Source organism: Rhinolophus sinicus, chromosome 12, assembly GCF_057876585.1.
Source record: "Rhinolophus sinicus isolate RSI-liver-muscle chromosome 12, RSI-T2T, whole genome shotgun sequence".
In the NCBI taxonomy this organism is placed as follows: Eukaryota; Metazoa; Chordata; class Mammalia; order Chiroptera; family Rhinolophidae; genus Rhinolophus; species Rhinolophus sinicus.
In genome coordinates this window covers 52249207-52262722 of record NC_142512.1, presented here as the reverse complement: position 1 = coordinate 52262722, position 13516 = coordinate 52249207, and the positions used below count along the sequence as shown (strand labels likewise).

Here is a 13516-nt window from a genome sequence, read left to right as displayed (position 1 = left end):
GATATATGATTGGCAAATATTTTTCCTTATGTCTCTTGATGCTCCAGCTTTGCTGGAGCCTTTTGCACTGGCCGAGTCTGCCTGTTGGGTAACCTGAGCTGAGTGTGGTTGTGGGCTTGGGGATTTTATGGGCAGCAGCTGGGACTGTGCTAAAAACACCTCTGCCGGCAACTCCCCGCCTTCCTCTGACTCTCAGGATATCCTGAGAGGAGAGTGGGCAGAGCTGACAGTGTAAGTTGGTGACTCTGGGATGGAATATGACGTTGGGACCAGTGGCCATGGGTGCTGTGCTCTGTGATATATGAAAGGCCTGTATTTGGGAAAGACGAAGACAGAACTACCTGCTCAAGCCTGAGAGAGAAGAAGAGGGAAGTGGCGGGAAGAGAGGAGAGAGTGAGAAGGAAAGACTAAGTTAAGGCCGCCACCACTGGTTCATCTGGCTTTGTGAGTACAATGATGATTTTGCTTTTAAAAGGGAGGGTTGCCTCTTCCCTCTCACTTGGTAGCCCATTGACCTGAGAATTTTCCTGAGCCCCAGGAAGTGGGTGAAGTAGCAGCAATTACTTTGGACTTTTACCCACTACAGCTCTAAGACTTACTTTAGATTGATTAGCTGGGGGTCTTGTAGGGATGAGAGATTTGATTCAGCCAAAGGTGAGGGGTGACCTCAGAGAGGAGAGAGAGGCTGGCTGGGTGAGTTGGTCATTTCTTCAACTCACCAGACATGTGTTTTGCATCACCGGGGTAACCCAAGGTGAAAGAGGATTGGGTCAGAGTCATGGGATTCTGGGTTCTAACTGGGCCTTGCGTCTTATCAAACAGCCTGGCCTTATTCGAGTCACCTACCTCGGGGTTTGGTTTCTTCAACTCTAACTTGAGGGGATTGGACTCAGTAGGTTATGATGAATTACTATTCCTAGATTTTAAGATCAACCTGGGGGTTGCAACCAGCATTAAAAAAATGAAATAGGATAAAAAACATCCCAGTGAATAGTATGAAGGTTAAGTATTATTTTATGAAACTTTTGTTTCAGACGTAAATATGGGTGGTAATTCTGGGCTGAAATGTAAAATGTGTTGCTTACTATGGGTTTCAGTCAAAACACTTTTTAAAACACTGAAGTAGACGAACCTCCTTTCCAACAACCAAATTTACTGTTTCTCGGTTAGTTATCAAATTCCTCAAGTCCACACGTTTTTTTACCCCTTTTTCCTCCTCACCTGCAGATACATACATACTTTAAACAGTGTTCTAGGGATTTTTCTTTCTTTCTTTGTTTCGAGAACTATTGTTTTTGAAAAATCAAGCAGTGATGTGATAGCAAAAATGGGAATGGGAGGAGGAACAGACAGAGAGAAGCAAGTACTTGGCTTTGTATTTCTAGAGAACCAAGAGGGCCGAGTGTGTTTTCCTTTATGCAGATGTGGTTGAGGAATGATCCATCGAGGCCAGAAGATGTGTCTTTCCAGGGCCTTCCTGCTCCTCTGCCTCCCAGGTAAGTGGGACTTTGAACTTGGGCCATGTCGGTTCTGTTAAGCTGGTGGGGAGGAGAACTGACAGAGAGAGATTCGGACAAAAGGTATGGAAGGCTGGGGAAATCTTCCTGGAAGATTCCAAGTATTGTTCTACCTACTTTGTTTTCCCCACATATCCTCCCTTGTGAACAGAGAAGGGAAAGAATTATCCTTGGGCGAATCGCCCACCACACCGACCTTTTCCTGACTCGAGGCATAAAACACTATTGCAAAAGGGGCTTCTACGTGTCCAATGGTGTATTGTCCTTGTCAGGCTGAGAAAGGGGTTGGTTTAAGACTCTGCCCAGCTGTCTCTGGTTTGCCTACCACCTCACTCCCCTGACTGGACACGATGCATCCCCCACCCCTCACACATCCCCCCATGACCAGGCGAAGGCCAGATTATCCACCATTGGGTCCTTTCTCAGAAACAAGGTATTCCAGCTTCAGTCCTGTAACTTGAGAGAAATTCTCTCCTCTCCCTTCCTCCCTCTGTATTCCAGTTCCAAATCCCACCCATCCTAATGCTGTGCTGCCTTGGGGATAAGGAAGCCTGGTCATGATGCGGATAGTTACAGGTGAATCCTTCAAAGGGCTGCTTTGACAACCAGACCCATTAGCACATGTAAGGAGCACAGAACCCTGCTGGTTCTTCCTAAGCCCTCAGTCAGGACCTGGATCCTTGCTCAATTTTCTCTCTTCCCCCACTTAATGGAGGAGGGTCTAGTTGGGTTCACAAAAGAGTGAAAATCACCCTAGAGGGAGGTGATTCACACCATCACCACAGATGCAGGGAGGTCAAATGGTTTGGGGAGAGAGGTGAGTGTGGAGAAAGGATTTGAGAGAAGATGAGTGTGTGTGTATGTGGGTACAGAGGCATGAGCATGTGAAGATGTGGGGGAGACACTCAAGGATGGAGGGAGGGCGTATCTGTTCATTCAAGGTCACTGCGAGGAGCGGAGATGGGGGGCTGGAGCCCCAGGACGCACTGGCTAAGGGTGTGTGGGTTTGTATTTTTCAGGCTCTCTTACTCTGAGCATTCCCAGGGTCATCAAAGGCACCGTGGGAGGGACGCTGGTGATGAAGTGCCAGTACAGCGTGGGAGAGGAGGGCCACAGGAAGTTCTGGTGCCGAGGGTCCGACTGGAAAGACTGTGCCCGAGTCATTGAAACGGCCCAGGAGGTGGGGCAGGAGGTGAGGCATGGCCGAGTGACCCTCCGAGACAACCCCAGGGAGCATCATTTCCTTGTGATCACAGAGGACCTACAGGAGGAAGACGTAGACGTTTACTGGTGTGGGGTGGACGGGGCCCAAAGTGCCCCGCAGGCCCCAGTGGCAGTGGCTGTTTCTCCAGGTAATGCTACCTCACTCCCTTGGCTTGGCATGGGCTGAGGTTGGGTACCTCTTGCTGAGGGGTGGACAAAGGATCCAGTGCTGACCCAAGGACTGGCTGTCTAGGGGGATAAGGGATGAGTAGAGAAAGGGACAGAGAGCAGAAGTGGTTGGGAATGCTGGTGGGGCTGAGAGAGCCAATTAAAGACTGAGGCCACTCACATCTGTATGGCTGGTGACAGGGGCCATGCAAGAGTAACGGGGGTGGGGGACAAGGTAGGGATTAAAAGGTGTTTGAGGGGGAGGGGACTTCTCTAGGTACAGGGCACACAGGAAGGCCCTGTGAGGAAGGGGCATTTAAGTTGTGTCACCTCGCCTTCCCTACTGATTCCCTCAGGTCCCCCAGTCCTGGCCTCCTGGTCTTTCACAACCCAACATAAAACATCTGAATATAATTAGCTTCCTCACTTGGGCCCCCCCTCAACATGTGCAAATCCACAGGAGCATTTTCCTGTGTTATTATTTTGTGCCACGTGCCTGGTCTGCGTGTGGCTTGAGGAAAAGAAGCAAGGTCTGGGTCCTGACCTTTGGGGGGCTCGCTGGGCTTCCAGAGCCCCACCATGGTCTCTTGGGGGGCTTCCTGGAGGGCTTGCCAAGGCCCCTGAGTGTTCCCTCTTCCCAACAGCCCCCTGCTGAGGAGACACCACTCCATGCCCGGTGTGTCCTGATGCGTCCTAGTGGGGGTCTCCAGGCAGGGGGTAACCTGAGCTTCTCCTGGCTGGCCTTGGCTTCCTCCCAACCCCCCAAGGACCTTTCTCCTCTCTCTGCGCTGTCCCTCCCTTCCCAGGGCCCCTTGAGGGATGCGCAGGTCCTTGATGACTGCAGACTCTGAGCCATTTGGAGGTTGGGGCAGAGAGTGACTTGTGACCTGATCTGTAGGCTCAGTGACAGTAGCGGTGAGGACCACTGAGATGTCAACCTGCCTGGGAGCCCTGGCTCTGACCAGCCACATGCCCAGCCCTGCTCTTCCTGACTGGTAAGAGAAACTGAGCCCCCGCCCCCGGGGGTTCCCACTGTCCTGATGGGGATGCTGAGGCTGGGGCACCCTTGGCTCTGGTGACACCTTAGTACCTACTGCAGGTCCCAACTAGAGCCCTTGGTCCCCTGTACCCAGCCGCTGCCTCAGTTCTCTGCTTTGTCTCCTTCCCCATCTCTAAGTGTGAGGCTGTTAACGTCCAATGCTTGGGTTCCCATCACAACTTCACTTTTTACTAGCAGGGTGATGACACTGGGCTAGTTACTTAACTTCTCTGCCTCAGTTTCCTCATCTGTACATGAGGATGATTCTAGTTACTATGGCTGTTTTGTGCCAAAATTTTAGTGACAAAATGGAATCATTTGTGATGTTCATGGATTCTGTGGGTCAGGAACTCGGACAGGGTACAGTAGGAAAATTTGTCTCAGCTCCAGGAACCTCCGCTGGAAGACTCAAATGCTGGAGGCTGGAATCACCTAAAAGCTCCTTCCCTGTTCAGTCACCTGGCGTTAGCTGAGGCTATTGGCTGGAATGCCACCTGAGGCAGCAGGTGGAGAGAGGGAGAGGGAGAGAGAGAGGGGGAGAGAGAGAGAGAGAGAGGGAGAGGGGGAGAGAGAGAGAGAGAGAGAGAGAGAGAGAGAGAGAGAGAGAGAGAGCCAGGTAGGCGCTGTGTCCTTATGACCTATCCTCAGAAGTCACACAGCATCACTTACACCATATTCTCTAGTCAAAGCAGCCACAAGTCCGCCCAGTTTCAAGGGGATGGGAAAGAGCCTGCACCTCTTGATAGGGGAGGGGTCTGCTTTCAGAAGAGCACATGGCACCAGAAATATTGCTGTGACCATTTCTGGAAAAGAAAATGTGCCACAAGCACAATGACAGCGCTGTGTCCCAGGGTCATTGTGAGGAATACGTGGGACGAACTGGCGCAAGTGCAAAGCCCAGTGCTCCCCACAGAGCGAGCGCCCAGCCTCGTCAGCTACTAGCCATTCTCTTTCCTGCTCTCCCTTCTGTTTCTCTGTCCCTGTCAGGCCTGCCTCTGGGGAGCAACTTATCAGAACCAGTGTGGGGGACTCTTGATGGCCTGTGACTCGTGTCCTGAGTCTGGGGCCCAGAGGTAGGGTATGGAGGAGCTTCTGTACGACTGTGCAGAAGCTTTTTCTCCCTGACGCCATTTCCTGTACCAGGTCTGTCCTGCTCTTTGCCAGCTTCCTGTTCCTGGTCTTGCTGAAGGTCGTTCTCTTCCTGAGCTTCAGCTGTGCAGCAATTTGTTTGGCCAGCCCATGGCGTTGTCTCTGAGGGCCGTGGTCGGCCCGGCCCAGACTGCAGCTCTCATCCCAGTGGTTCCCTGTTGGTGGCACAACTCCTGGCCTCTGCTCCAAACTCAGCACTGCCCCTCCCTGGGGTGTGAAATTGGAAATGAGCCAGCCCTGCCGGAGACTTTTGTGCCTGGGAACTGAATCATCTTTTTCGGATCCTGTTCTGGGATGGCCTGGCAGAGCGGGCTTGGCACAAGGATGCAGGCTCTGGACACAGATGGATGTGTATTCAAACCCCAGGGATGCTACTTCCTTACCATGTGACCCAGGAGAGGTTATTTGATGGCTGTCATCTCTGTTTCTTGGATTTGTATATAATCGGGCTAGGGCACTGGGCACGGAGGAGGGGCTCCCACATGGAGCTGCCGTTACAATTGCTGGTTTGGGCCTAGCACAGCAGAGAGGAGGGTGAAGAGGTGAGGGACCTGGAAGGAGTGAGCCAGGCCTCCTGTGACTCCTGCCTGATTCCGGTCACAAAGGGAGAAGGTGGTGTTAACGCCAGACGGCCACGCTCATATCTGTTTGGACACGCAATGCTCAACACGCAGTCAGTAATGAGCAAACGGGATGAAGGATGGAGGCTTTGCTTCAAAGGGCAGCTGAGGGGTCCAGCCTGTATGCAGCGGGTGCTGGGAAGAGGGCTTCCTGTGACAAGTTACAAACAGCGGGGCTCAGCTCCTTGCTTGAGGGGCAGTGACCAGGCATGAAGGAGGCCTGACCCTGCTCCAGACTGAACCCGTCCCCTCGCCCTCTCTCTCTGTCCCTCTCTGTTTTCCATACTCGGTGGCCATGACCCTGGGGAAGAGTTCCTTTTCCTTCTTCATGCATCCCTTGTGTCCTGGGTCCAGAAGTCCCATGTCATCTACTCCTCCTCTTGACCCCTCCGTTCCCTGGATTTGTGTGCTCTCCAGAAGAATCACACATGCCTTCTGTATCTTTATCCAAGTTGGTGGTAAAAATATTGAACAGGTGAAACTCAAGGTGGAGTCATGCCCTCTTCCTCCAGGACAAGCACTGTGGCAGGCACCCCTGGCACGTCCCTCTAGACAGGTGTGACCACAGGCTGTTAGCTGGTTGGTGCCTCACTTCTAGTTGAGGACTGATATCCTCAAACCTTCTGATGAGTTGCTTAGCAAAGACAATAGATCTCTCAACTCCTAGCACCTTAAGTGACTGGCTTCCTTTTCTATGGTCTAGAGGGGCCTTCAAAGGGAGCCCAGTCAGAGTTGAGGTGAAAGGGGTGTGGGCTGGACCTATTGATTCACTTCTAATGAATGTGGCAAAGTAACAGGATGCCACTTCTGCCATTAGGTTACCAAAAGCCCCTGGCTTTCATTTATTTGCTGTGATGGAAGCCACACGCCATGTTGTGAGCTACCCTCGGGCGAGGCCTGAGGGACGCTTCTGAGCAACAGCCTGAACAGCCCTGAGCTTAGCAACAGGCCCACCCTCAGCCGAGACCTGAGCTGAGACTGCCGTCCCAGCCAACACTGCTGCAGTCTTGTGAGGAAGCTTTAGGTAGAGGCATCGCTAACTGTGCTGAGAGTCCTGTGAGATAACACACGTGCATTGTTTTAAGCTAAGGTTGGGGCTCCTTTGTTATGGAGCAGTAGATAATAACGATGATGTCATGAGCTGCCCGAGAAGGACCAAGAATGGGGTTTTGCCTCCTGAGGACCTAGCACAGTGATGACACACAGAAGTGGTGACCCACAGAAGGTGCACAGACATGTTGGTCGCAGGGAAGCGAATGGAAGTCACTGGTGGATGCAGGATTGCCCCATGAGGTGGACATGGGTAGGGGTTGGTCCCACCCCCACATTTGAGGGGTATGAGAAGAAAGTGTTAACATAGTAGGTCTGTTTCACTCAGTTCTCACGCATCTTGGAATGCCTGGAGCCATGGCAATGACTCATGCCCACAGTCTGAGAACGAAACTCCTGGGCTAGTTCAGAGTCACTGACTGGTGCGGCTGCTCTATACCCTGCCTGAGGCAGTGGGTCAGACCCTGATTTCTGAGGGACCTGATGAAATGGTACCACCTCGTCATGGCGTCAGGTCCAGTGTCTGGTCGCAGCAGTGAGGTGGGTGGTTGAGAGAATGAGCCTTTGCAGGCAGAATGGGGTGTGGAGCTGGGAGTCCTCAGGGCCCCTCCCCTCCACGTGCAGCCATAATGCATCCAGAATAAACCGCGGGTGTTTCCAGGCAGGAAGTGATTGCTGACAGCAGAAGGCCTGGGAAGGGGGCAGCCCCAGTTGTTGCCGCTGAGAAGTCGAACAGGATCCTGAATCGGTTATAAGCGGCACTTGAGGGTCTAGACTGAGGGATTTCAGTAAGAGTCGAGGAATCACTGCATTTTTTCCCCCACCTGATTGAGCAAATCCATACCAAACTGCCAACCGGAATCAAAGGGGGAAGTCACGTTGCGAACAGTTTGTGAAAACTCTGCTCCTCTTGAATGAAACAGGTTCTGGTTGTAGACTCAATAGCCAAGTTCAGCCGGCCATTCTGGAGAGCGATCCGTCAGGTGAAGTGTGTGTTTACCCTGGGACCCAGGGATCCTGCTTTGGGGCGTATATCCAGGAATATTTTCATGCAGGTCCATAGGAGGCATGCTAAAGGAAGTGCATCATGACATACACTGTGCACGGTGGCAGGGAGTGGGAGCAACCTAGGTGTCCAATGTGGAGGGACTGACAAGTCCCTCATCTGTTCCAGCATCTGTTATGGAATACCAGCGGAAGCTGGAAAGAACAAGCTCTGTAAACACATAGCACCACGGATGGGGCTTAAGAACCGGGTGCTGAGTTAAAAAAATAAAACCAGAATGAGATCGATGGCATGAAACCGCTCATATAAACTGAAACATGTCCACAAAGCGAGCATACGTATCTTATGATCACACAAATGCAAGAATATACATTACAGACCTTACAATGGCTGTCTGTGGCGACAAAATAGTGAAAATAGGGAATGAAATTGACTAAATAAAGAAAAGACAAGTGATGGGGCTTTCCCAGACCAATTAACTCCACCCACAGGACCTAAGGTAACCTCTAAAGACAAAACTAAAAATGGAAAACCCAGAAAAGCATGTTGGGGCAGGTTTATGATGGGTCAACTCTGCCAAGCTGGGAAAGAGGAAAGCTTTATCTGCATCTTGAGGGAGGCCGGGAGGAAGATGGGTGGGAGGCTGGAAGGGCATTCAGAAAACACCATGTGTGTAGGCTTGCTGATTTGGGAGCGTCTGCTATTTGGGACTTAGAAATCGTTTGGGATCTCGGAGCACAGAGTGTAAGCTATGGGGGCCTGGGAGAGGATGGAGGCCAGGCCGGAGCCGGGTCCTAGAGGGCCTTGTGTATCACTCTACAGTCTGCCCTAAGAGGAGACAGTGCAAGTTCGAGATCAGGGAAGACACCGAATCAGAATTCAAAGCATCCTCAAAGCATCCTCATTTTCTTTGAAAAGCCACCAGCAACTTTAACCTTTACACACTAGTGTCTGGATTTGAGACACTTGTGAGGACATCACCTTTTAACTCCGGGGCTCTATTTCTATGGTAATTGCTTCTTAGAACTCGCTTTGGGTCCTTTCAAGAGTTAGACTGGCCCCAGAAAAATTCTCTCTTCAACCATTACTTTCTTAAAGTTTTGACGCACATTATCTCCAGTGTTGTTTTTCAGTTTCCACCTATTTTTCTCATTTCTCAAAATGCATTTTTCATCTAGTAATTTGATTTCATTGAACTTTATCTTGAGTGCATCTCAAGAGGCATTTTTTAAAAAAAGGAAATGTTAATAAAAGCAGTTATGGGCGCTCTCACGCATGCTTATTATTGCTTCATTCTTCCTTTGCTCAGGACAGCCCAATCAGCAGGTATCTAATTTTTTTTTCTTCTAATTTTGGAGCTGAGCTTTCTGAGTTTTCTCCTACGTTTGGGTCACCCACTGCTGAGCAAGAGGAGAGTGGGGGAGAGCTCCAAGTGCCTCTCCTTGAGAGGCAGCTCACCCGTGTCACTCCGTCTCCTCTGCCCAATACCCTTCACTTCCTGATGTTTATGCTCCTGAAAATTCTGGTCTTCCTGAGTCTGTGTGCTGGGCTCTGGATGAAGACATACAACGGGAGGTGGGAGAAAGCACCATCCTGAGACCCACCCATTGCTTCTGCTCACCAGCCGGCCTCTTGCCTCTCTGTGCTCATGTGTTTTCAGTTTTTTTTAGTAGCTTCAGAAAGAACAATAAAGTCAAAAGAAACTAATTAAAAAAATAGCTCCATTGAGCTATAGTTCATGTACCATGCATTTCACTCATCGAATGTATGTAATTCAATGGTTTTTAGCATATTCACTGATATAAGTGACCGGCACCACAATCTCAGAGCATTTTCCTCGCCTTAGAAAGAAACTCCATACTTTTTAGCTATCATCCATCTCCGTACTCCCCAGCCCTAAGCAACCACTAATCTACTTTTGCAGCTGTAGATTTCCGTAGTCTGGACTTTTCATGTGAATGGAATCACATGATAGTTGTCTTTTGTCACGGGCATCCTTCACTTAGGATGTTTTCAAGTTCACCCATGTAGATCTATCAGTGCTTCATTCCTTTCTATGGCTGAATACTATTTCATTGTGCGGATGCACCACATTTTGTTTATCCATTTGTCCATTGATGGACATTTATTATTCGTAATAGCCAAAAGGTTGTTTCTACCTTTTGGCTATTACGAATAATGTTACCATCAACATTTATGTTCTGGTTTTTGCGTGGACATATGTTTTCATTTCTCTTGGGTATATACCTAGGAATGGAATTGCTAGGTCCCATGGTCACTCTACGCTGAATCATTTGAAGAACTACCCGACCGTTTTCCACAGTGGTTGTACCATATTTACATTTCCATGAGCAGTGTATGTGTGTTCTGATTTCCTCACATTGTCAAGACTTTATCTGACTTTTTGATTCTAGCCATCTCAGTGGGTGTGCAGGGGTATCTCCCGTGGTTTAGATTTGCATTTCCCTGATGACTAATGATGTCTGTGCTTATACTTCCTTCCTGGTGCGGCGAGGCAGACAATGATCGGATGAGCCTTCTCTTCCTGGTGCTAAGCCTCTTCCTTCTGGCAACTTCCCCCAAACATACATGTTCCAGGCACTTCTGGCAGTTACTGGTGGGGCTGGGCATGCCAGAGCCACACTGGCCTCGCGGTGCCCCCAGGCAGAATGGGTCTGGGCAGTGGGTAGATGCCTGGATGGTGGTTTCCATGTCACCTCAGCTGTGCTGAGGACTGTGCAGCCTGTGCTTCCTTTGGGAACGTGACCTTCCTACTTCCTAGCCACTGTGCTCCTGGCCTCGGTTAGAAGCAGGTTTCTGGCTTCTTCCACTGTTTTCCCCCGCCCCCCCAAACTCAAAGGACAACTAACTAAACTGGGATCTGCAAGCCTGATGGGATGATGTCTGGGGTCAGGACATCTCTGAGCCTCCATTTTCTTATCTGTAAAGGGACAGTGGCACTCACCTAACAGCTTTGTTGTGAACTTAAGAAATAATTTGGCTAAAGCTCTTAGCACCGTGGTCAAGAATGGCAGCATCGTTACCAGGATCCTGTCTAGCCTTTTCCCGCGGCTGCAGCTCTGCCATTTCCTGTTTCCCTGGGATGCTCTAAGTCTTTCCCAGAAGCTTCAGATCACATCCCTACATGGCCTGCTTCCCACTCCGCTGCCAACAGGAATATCTGATTTCCCACTTACAGGAAGAAAGGCCCACACCCTTCGTGGTTGAGCAGAACATACTGACCCAGCCCCCATTCCCTTCCCCAGAATCTTTACAAGACGTGAGAAATATCTGTGATGACCTGGGCTTTGAGACCCAGAAGCTTACTTTTATGAATCAAAGAAAAATTAAGTGTCTTCTTCCAATAATTAACTTTAGCATTTTCAATAAATACTATAACCATGTTAATAATGACGTAGACATAAATTTAAAAGTTTAACTGGTTTTGTTTCCCACAATTATTCCCTTTACACCGCATCTTCCTCAAATATAAATTCTCGGTTGGGTGGAGTACAGTGAGTCATTTTTCTTTTTTTCCCCCTTTTTTTCGCCTCCCCCCACCACTCCAGTTCCAGCTGTTGTTTCTCAGTCTAGTTGTGTAGGACACAGCTCCCTGGCCCACGCTGGTATTATGAGCCTTGCGCTCTGCTCCCCCCAGCTGTTGGGCATTGATTTTTTTTCTCTCAAAATCCCATAGACATTGCTCCATTGCACATATATGAGTATGTACATTTAATTTCATGTAGTATATATGTGTAATATACATGCACACATACGCATGTAATTGTAAAATACATCACACATAGAGAAGACTGCGTATAACATGTATAGTTTGCAGAATAATTTGAAAGCGATGTTTGTATAGCTACCAATGAGGTTGAGAATTGCAATGCTGCTAGTCCCCCACACACCCACTTCCTGTTCATGCTCTCGCCCCCACTAGAAACATCCATCATGCTGATATTTGTGATATTCATCCCCTTGATTTAAAAAACCAACTTTATGGCAGTTCACTTTACAGAAAACGCACCCACTTTGTATGTACAGCATATAGCTCGTTGGGTTTTGATGAACATACACAGCCCTGTGACCAATGCCACCATCAAGAGATAGGACATATCCAATCACCCCAGAAAGTTCCTCTGTGCCCCTTTATAGACCACCCCCACCCCACCCAGGCAACCATCGATCTGATTTCTCTCGTCTTCAGCTCTGACACCTCTATGGAGTGCAACTTACATGCTGGTCCTTATGGGAGACTCTATGCCCTCATGGCTTTAGGGGCCCAAGATGCCCTGATATTCTTCTAAGCCCATCCCTGAGGTTTCCTCCCTTCACCCCATTCTGAGGGTGTGGTGACCCTTCACGGATCCCAGCTCCCTGTCTGGTACGAACCTGAGGCATCGGCTCCAGTCCCCCAGTGGCTGTTTAAATGCCATCCTCTCTCCTCCTGAAGCCCATGTCTGTTTCTAATAGTCTCCATTAGCTGCTCGGTATCAGATCCTGCTCATGGTGTTGGCTTTCAGATGTCTATACATTTCTGGCACCTGTGGATTTCCTTTGCTTGATTTTGGCTTCCGTTACATAGTAAAACTTTTGCATTTTATGCAGAATTTCTATGTTTGGAGCGAGAAAGAAGCCTCTGTATTGACTTGCTCTACTATATTGCCCGGAATTTGTACACTCTTATTGGATCATAATAAAATGTGACCACTTTAGACACATTTTATATTGTTTTCAACCATCAGCACTTGCCTTTGCTCACTCCCATTTCCTTGATTTTATAAAAAACAAAACAAAACAAACAGAACCCCCCCCCCCCCCCCATCGATCAGACTGGGAATAGAAGGAAGCAGAAGAAAACAATGGAAAAGCAGGACTGAGGGGTCGGGAGATTTCTTTGAGTCTCTCGGTGGCAGAACCGAAGCCCCCAGCTCTTGTCTATGCTGCAGAAATGAGACAGGGATGCACAGCCTCGCACCTACTGTCAGCTCTGCTCATTCTGGGTCCCCCAGGGGAGTGACTAGGAACATGCAAGGGAGCAGGACCCATGTGCTTTGCTGTTTGGTCGAGGGCTCCACCTGCGGTATGTGCCGTGTTTCTTTCCAGATGGTGAAAGAGGGAAGTTAAGAAGTTGTGCTCGTACAGCAAAAGTGGGAAATGGCAGATGATTTGGCGGCGAGTTCTAAAAGACAGTGAAGTTTAGAGGCCGCGGATATGGACCCCTGGGGAAAGAGAGAAAAAGTAGAAGCCAATGACAGGGATTGTCACTGGATGAGCTTTTCAATGACCTGTGTCTTAGAGAAGAATATGCTTCTGATATGTACGTTGGACTGGAGGGAGGGTATCACTGCCTGAGAGACCAGATGAGAAGCTATTTCAATGCCGCGGACTATCCAAAAGATACTTAACATTTACTGAGCAGTTACTATGTTCCAGGCACTGTGCCAAGCACTTTACTTGTGTTCACTCATTTGTTCGTATGAGATAAGGATGGTTATTATTATCCTATTTTATAGATGAGGAAACTGAGGGTGAGCGTGATTTAGCAACATACCCAAAGGTATTTGGTTAGTAAATGATAGAGAGGGGAGTTGAGTTTGGGGTCAAATCTGTGCTCTTCACCAACACTCTTATCCTGAATTAGGTTAATAGTGTACAACCAGGAGGAGAATCCTCACAGGAAGTCAGAAAGTTGGGGCAGGAACCCAGTGGGCTTTATTAGGTGAGAGGAAGATGAATGAGGTCATCCACATGAAGGTAA

At 49.2% G+C, this 13516-nt stretch overlaps 1 protein-coding gene across 1 annotated transcript in view; it reads left to right on the top strand.

Moving 5' to 3' along the window:
• Nucleotides 1-11200, top strand: part of LOC141568778 (CMRF35-like molecule 5) — a 33804-nt gene extending 22604 nt beyond the window's left edge. Inside the window, exons 2-5 of the mRNA XM_088802376.1 lie at nucleotides 1423-1496; nucleotides 2537-2869; nucleotides 3787-3883; nucleotides 5071-11200. Coding sequence (XP_088658502.1) covers nucleotides 1436-1496; nucleotides 2537-2869; nucleotides 3787-3883; nucleotides 5071-5182 — 603 coding nt within the window. The 5' untranslated portion in view covers nucleotides 1423-1435 and the 3' untranslated portion in view covers nucleotides 5183-11200. The remainder of the gene's footprint in view (nucleotides 1-1422; nucleotides 1497-2536; nucleotides 2870-3786; nucleotides 3884-5070) is intronic.
• The last annotated feature ends 2316 nt before the right edge of the window (nucleotides 11201-13516 follow it).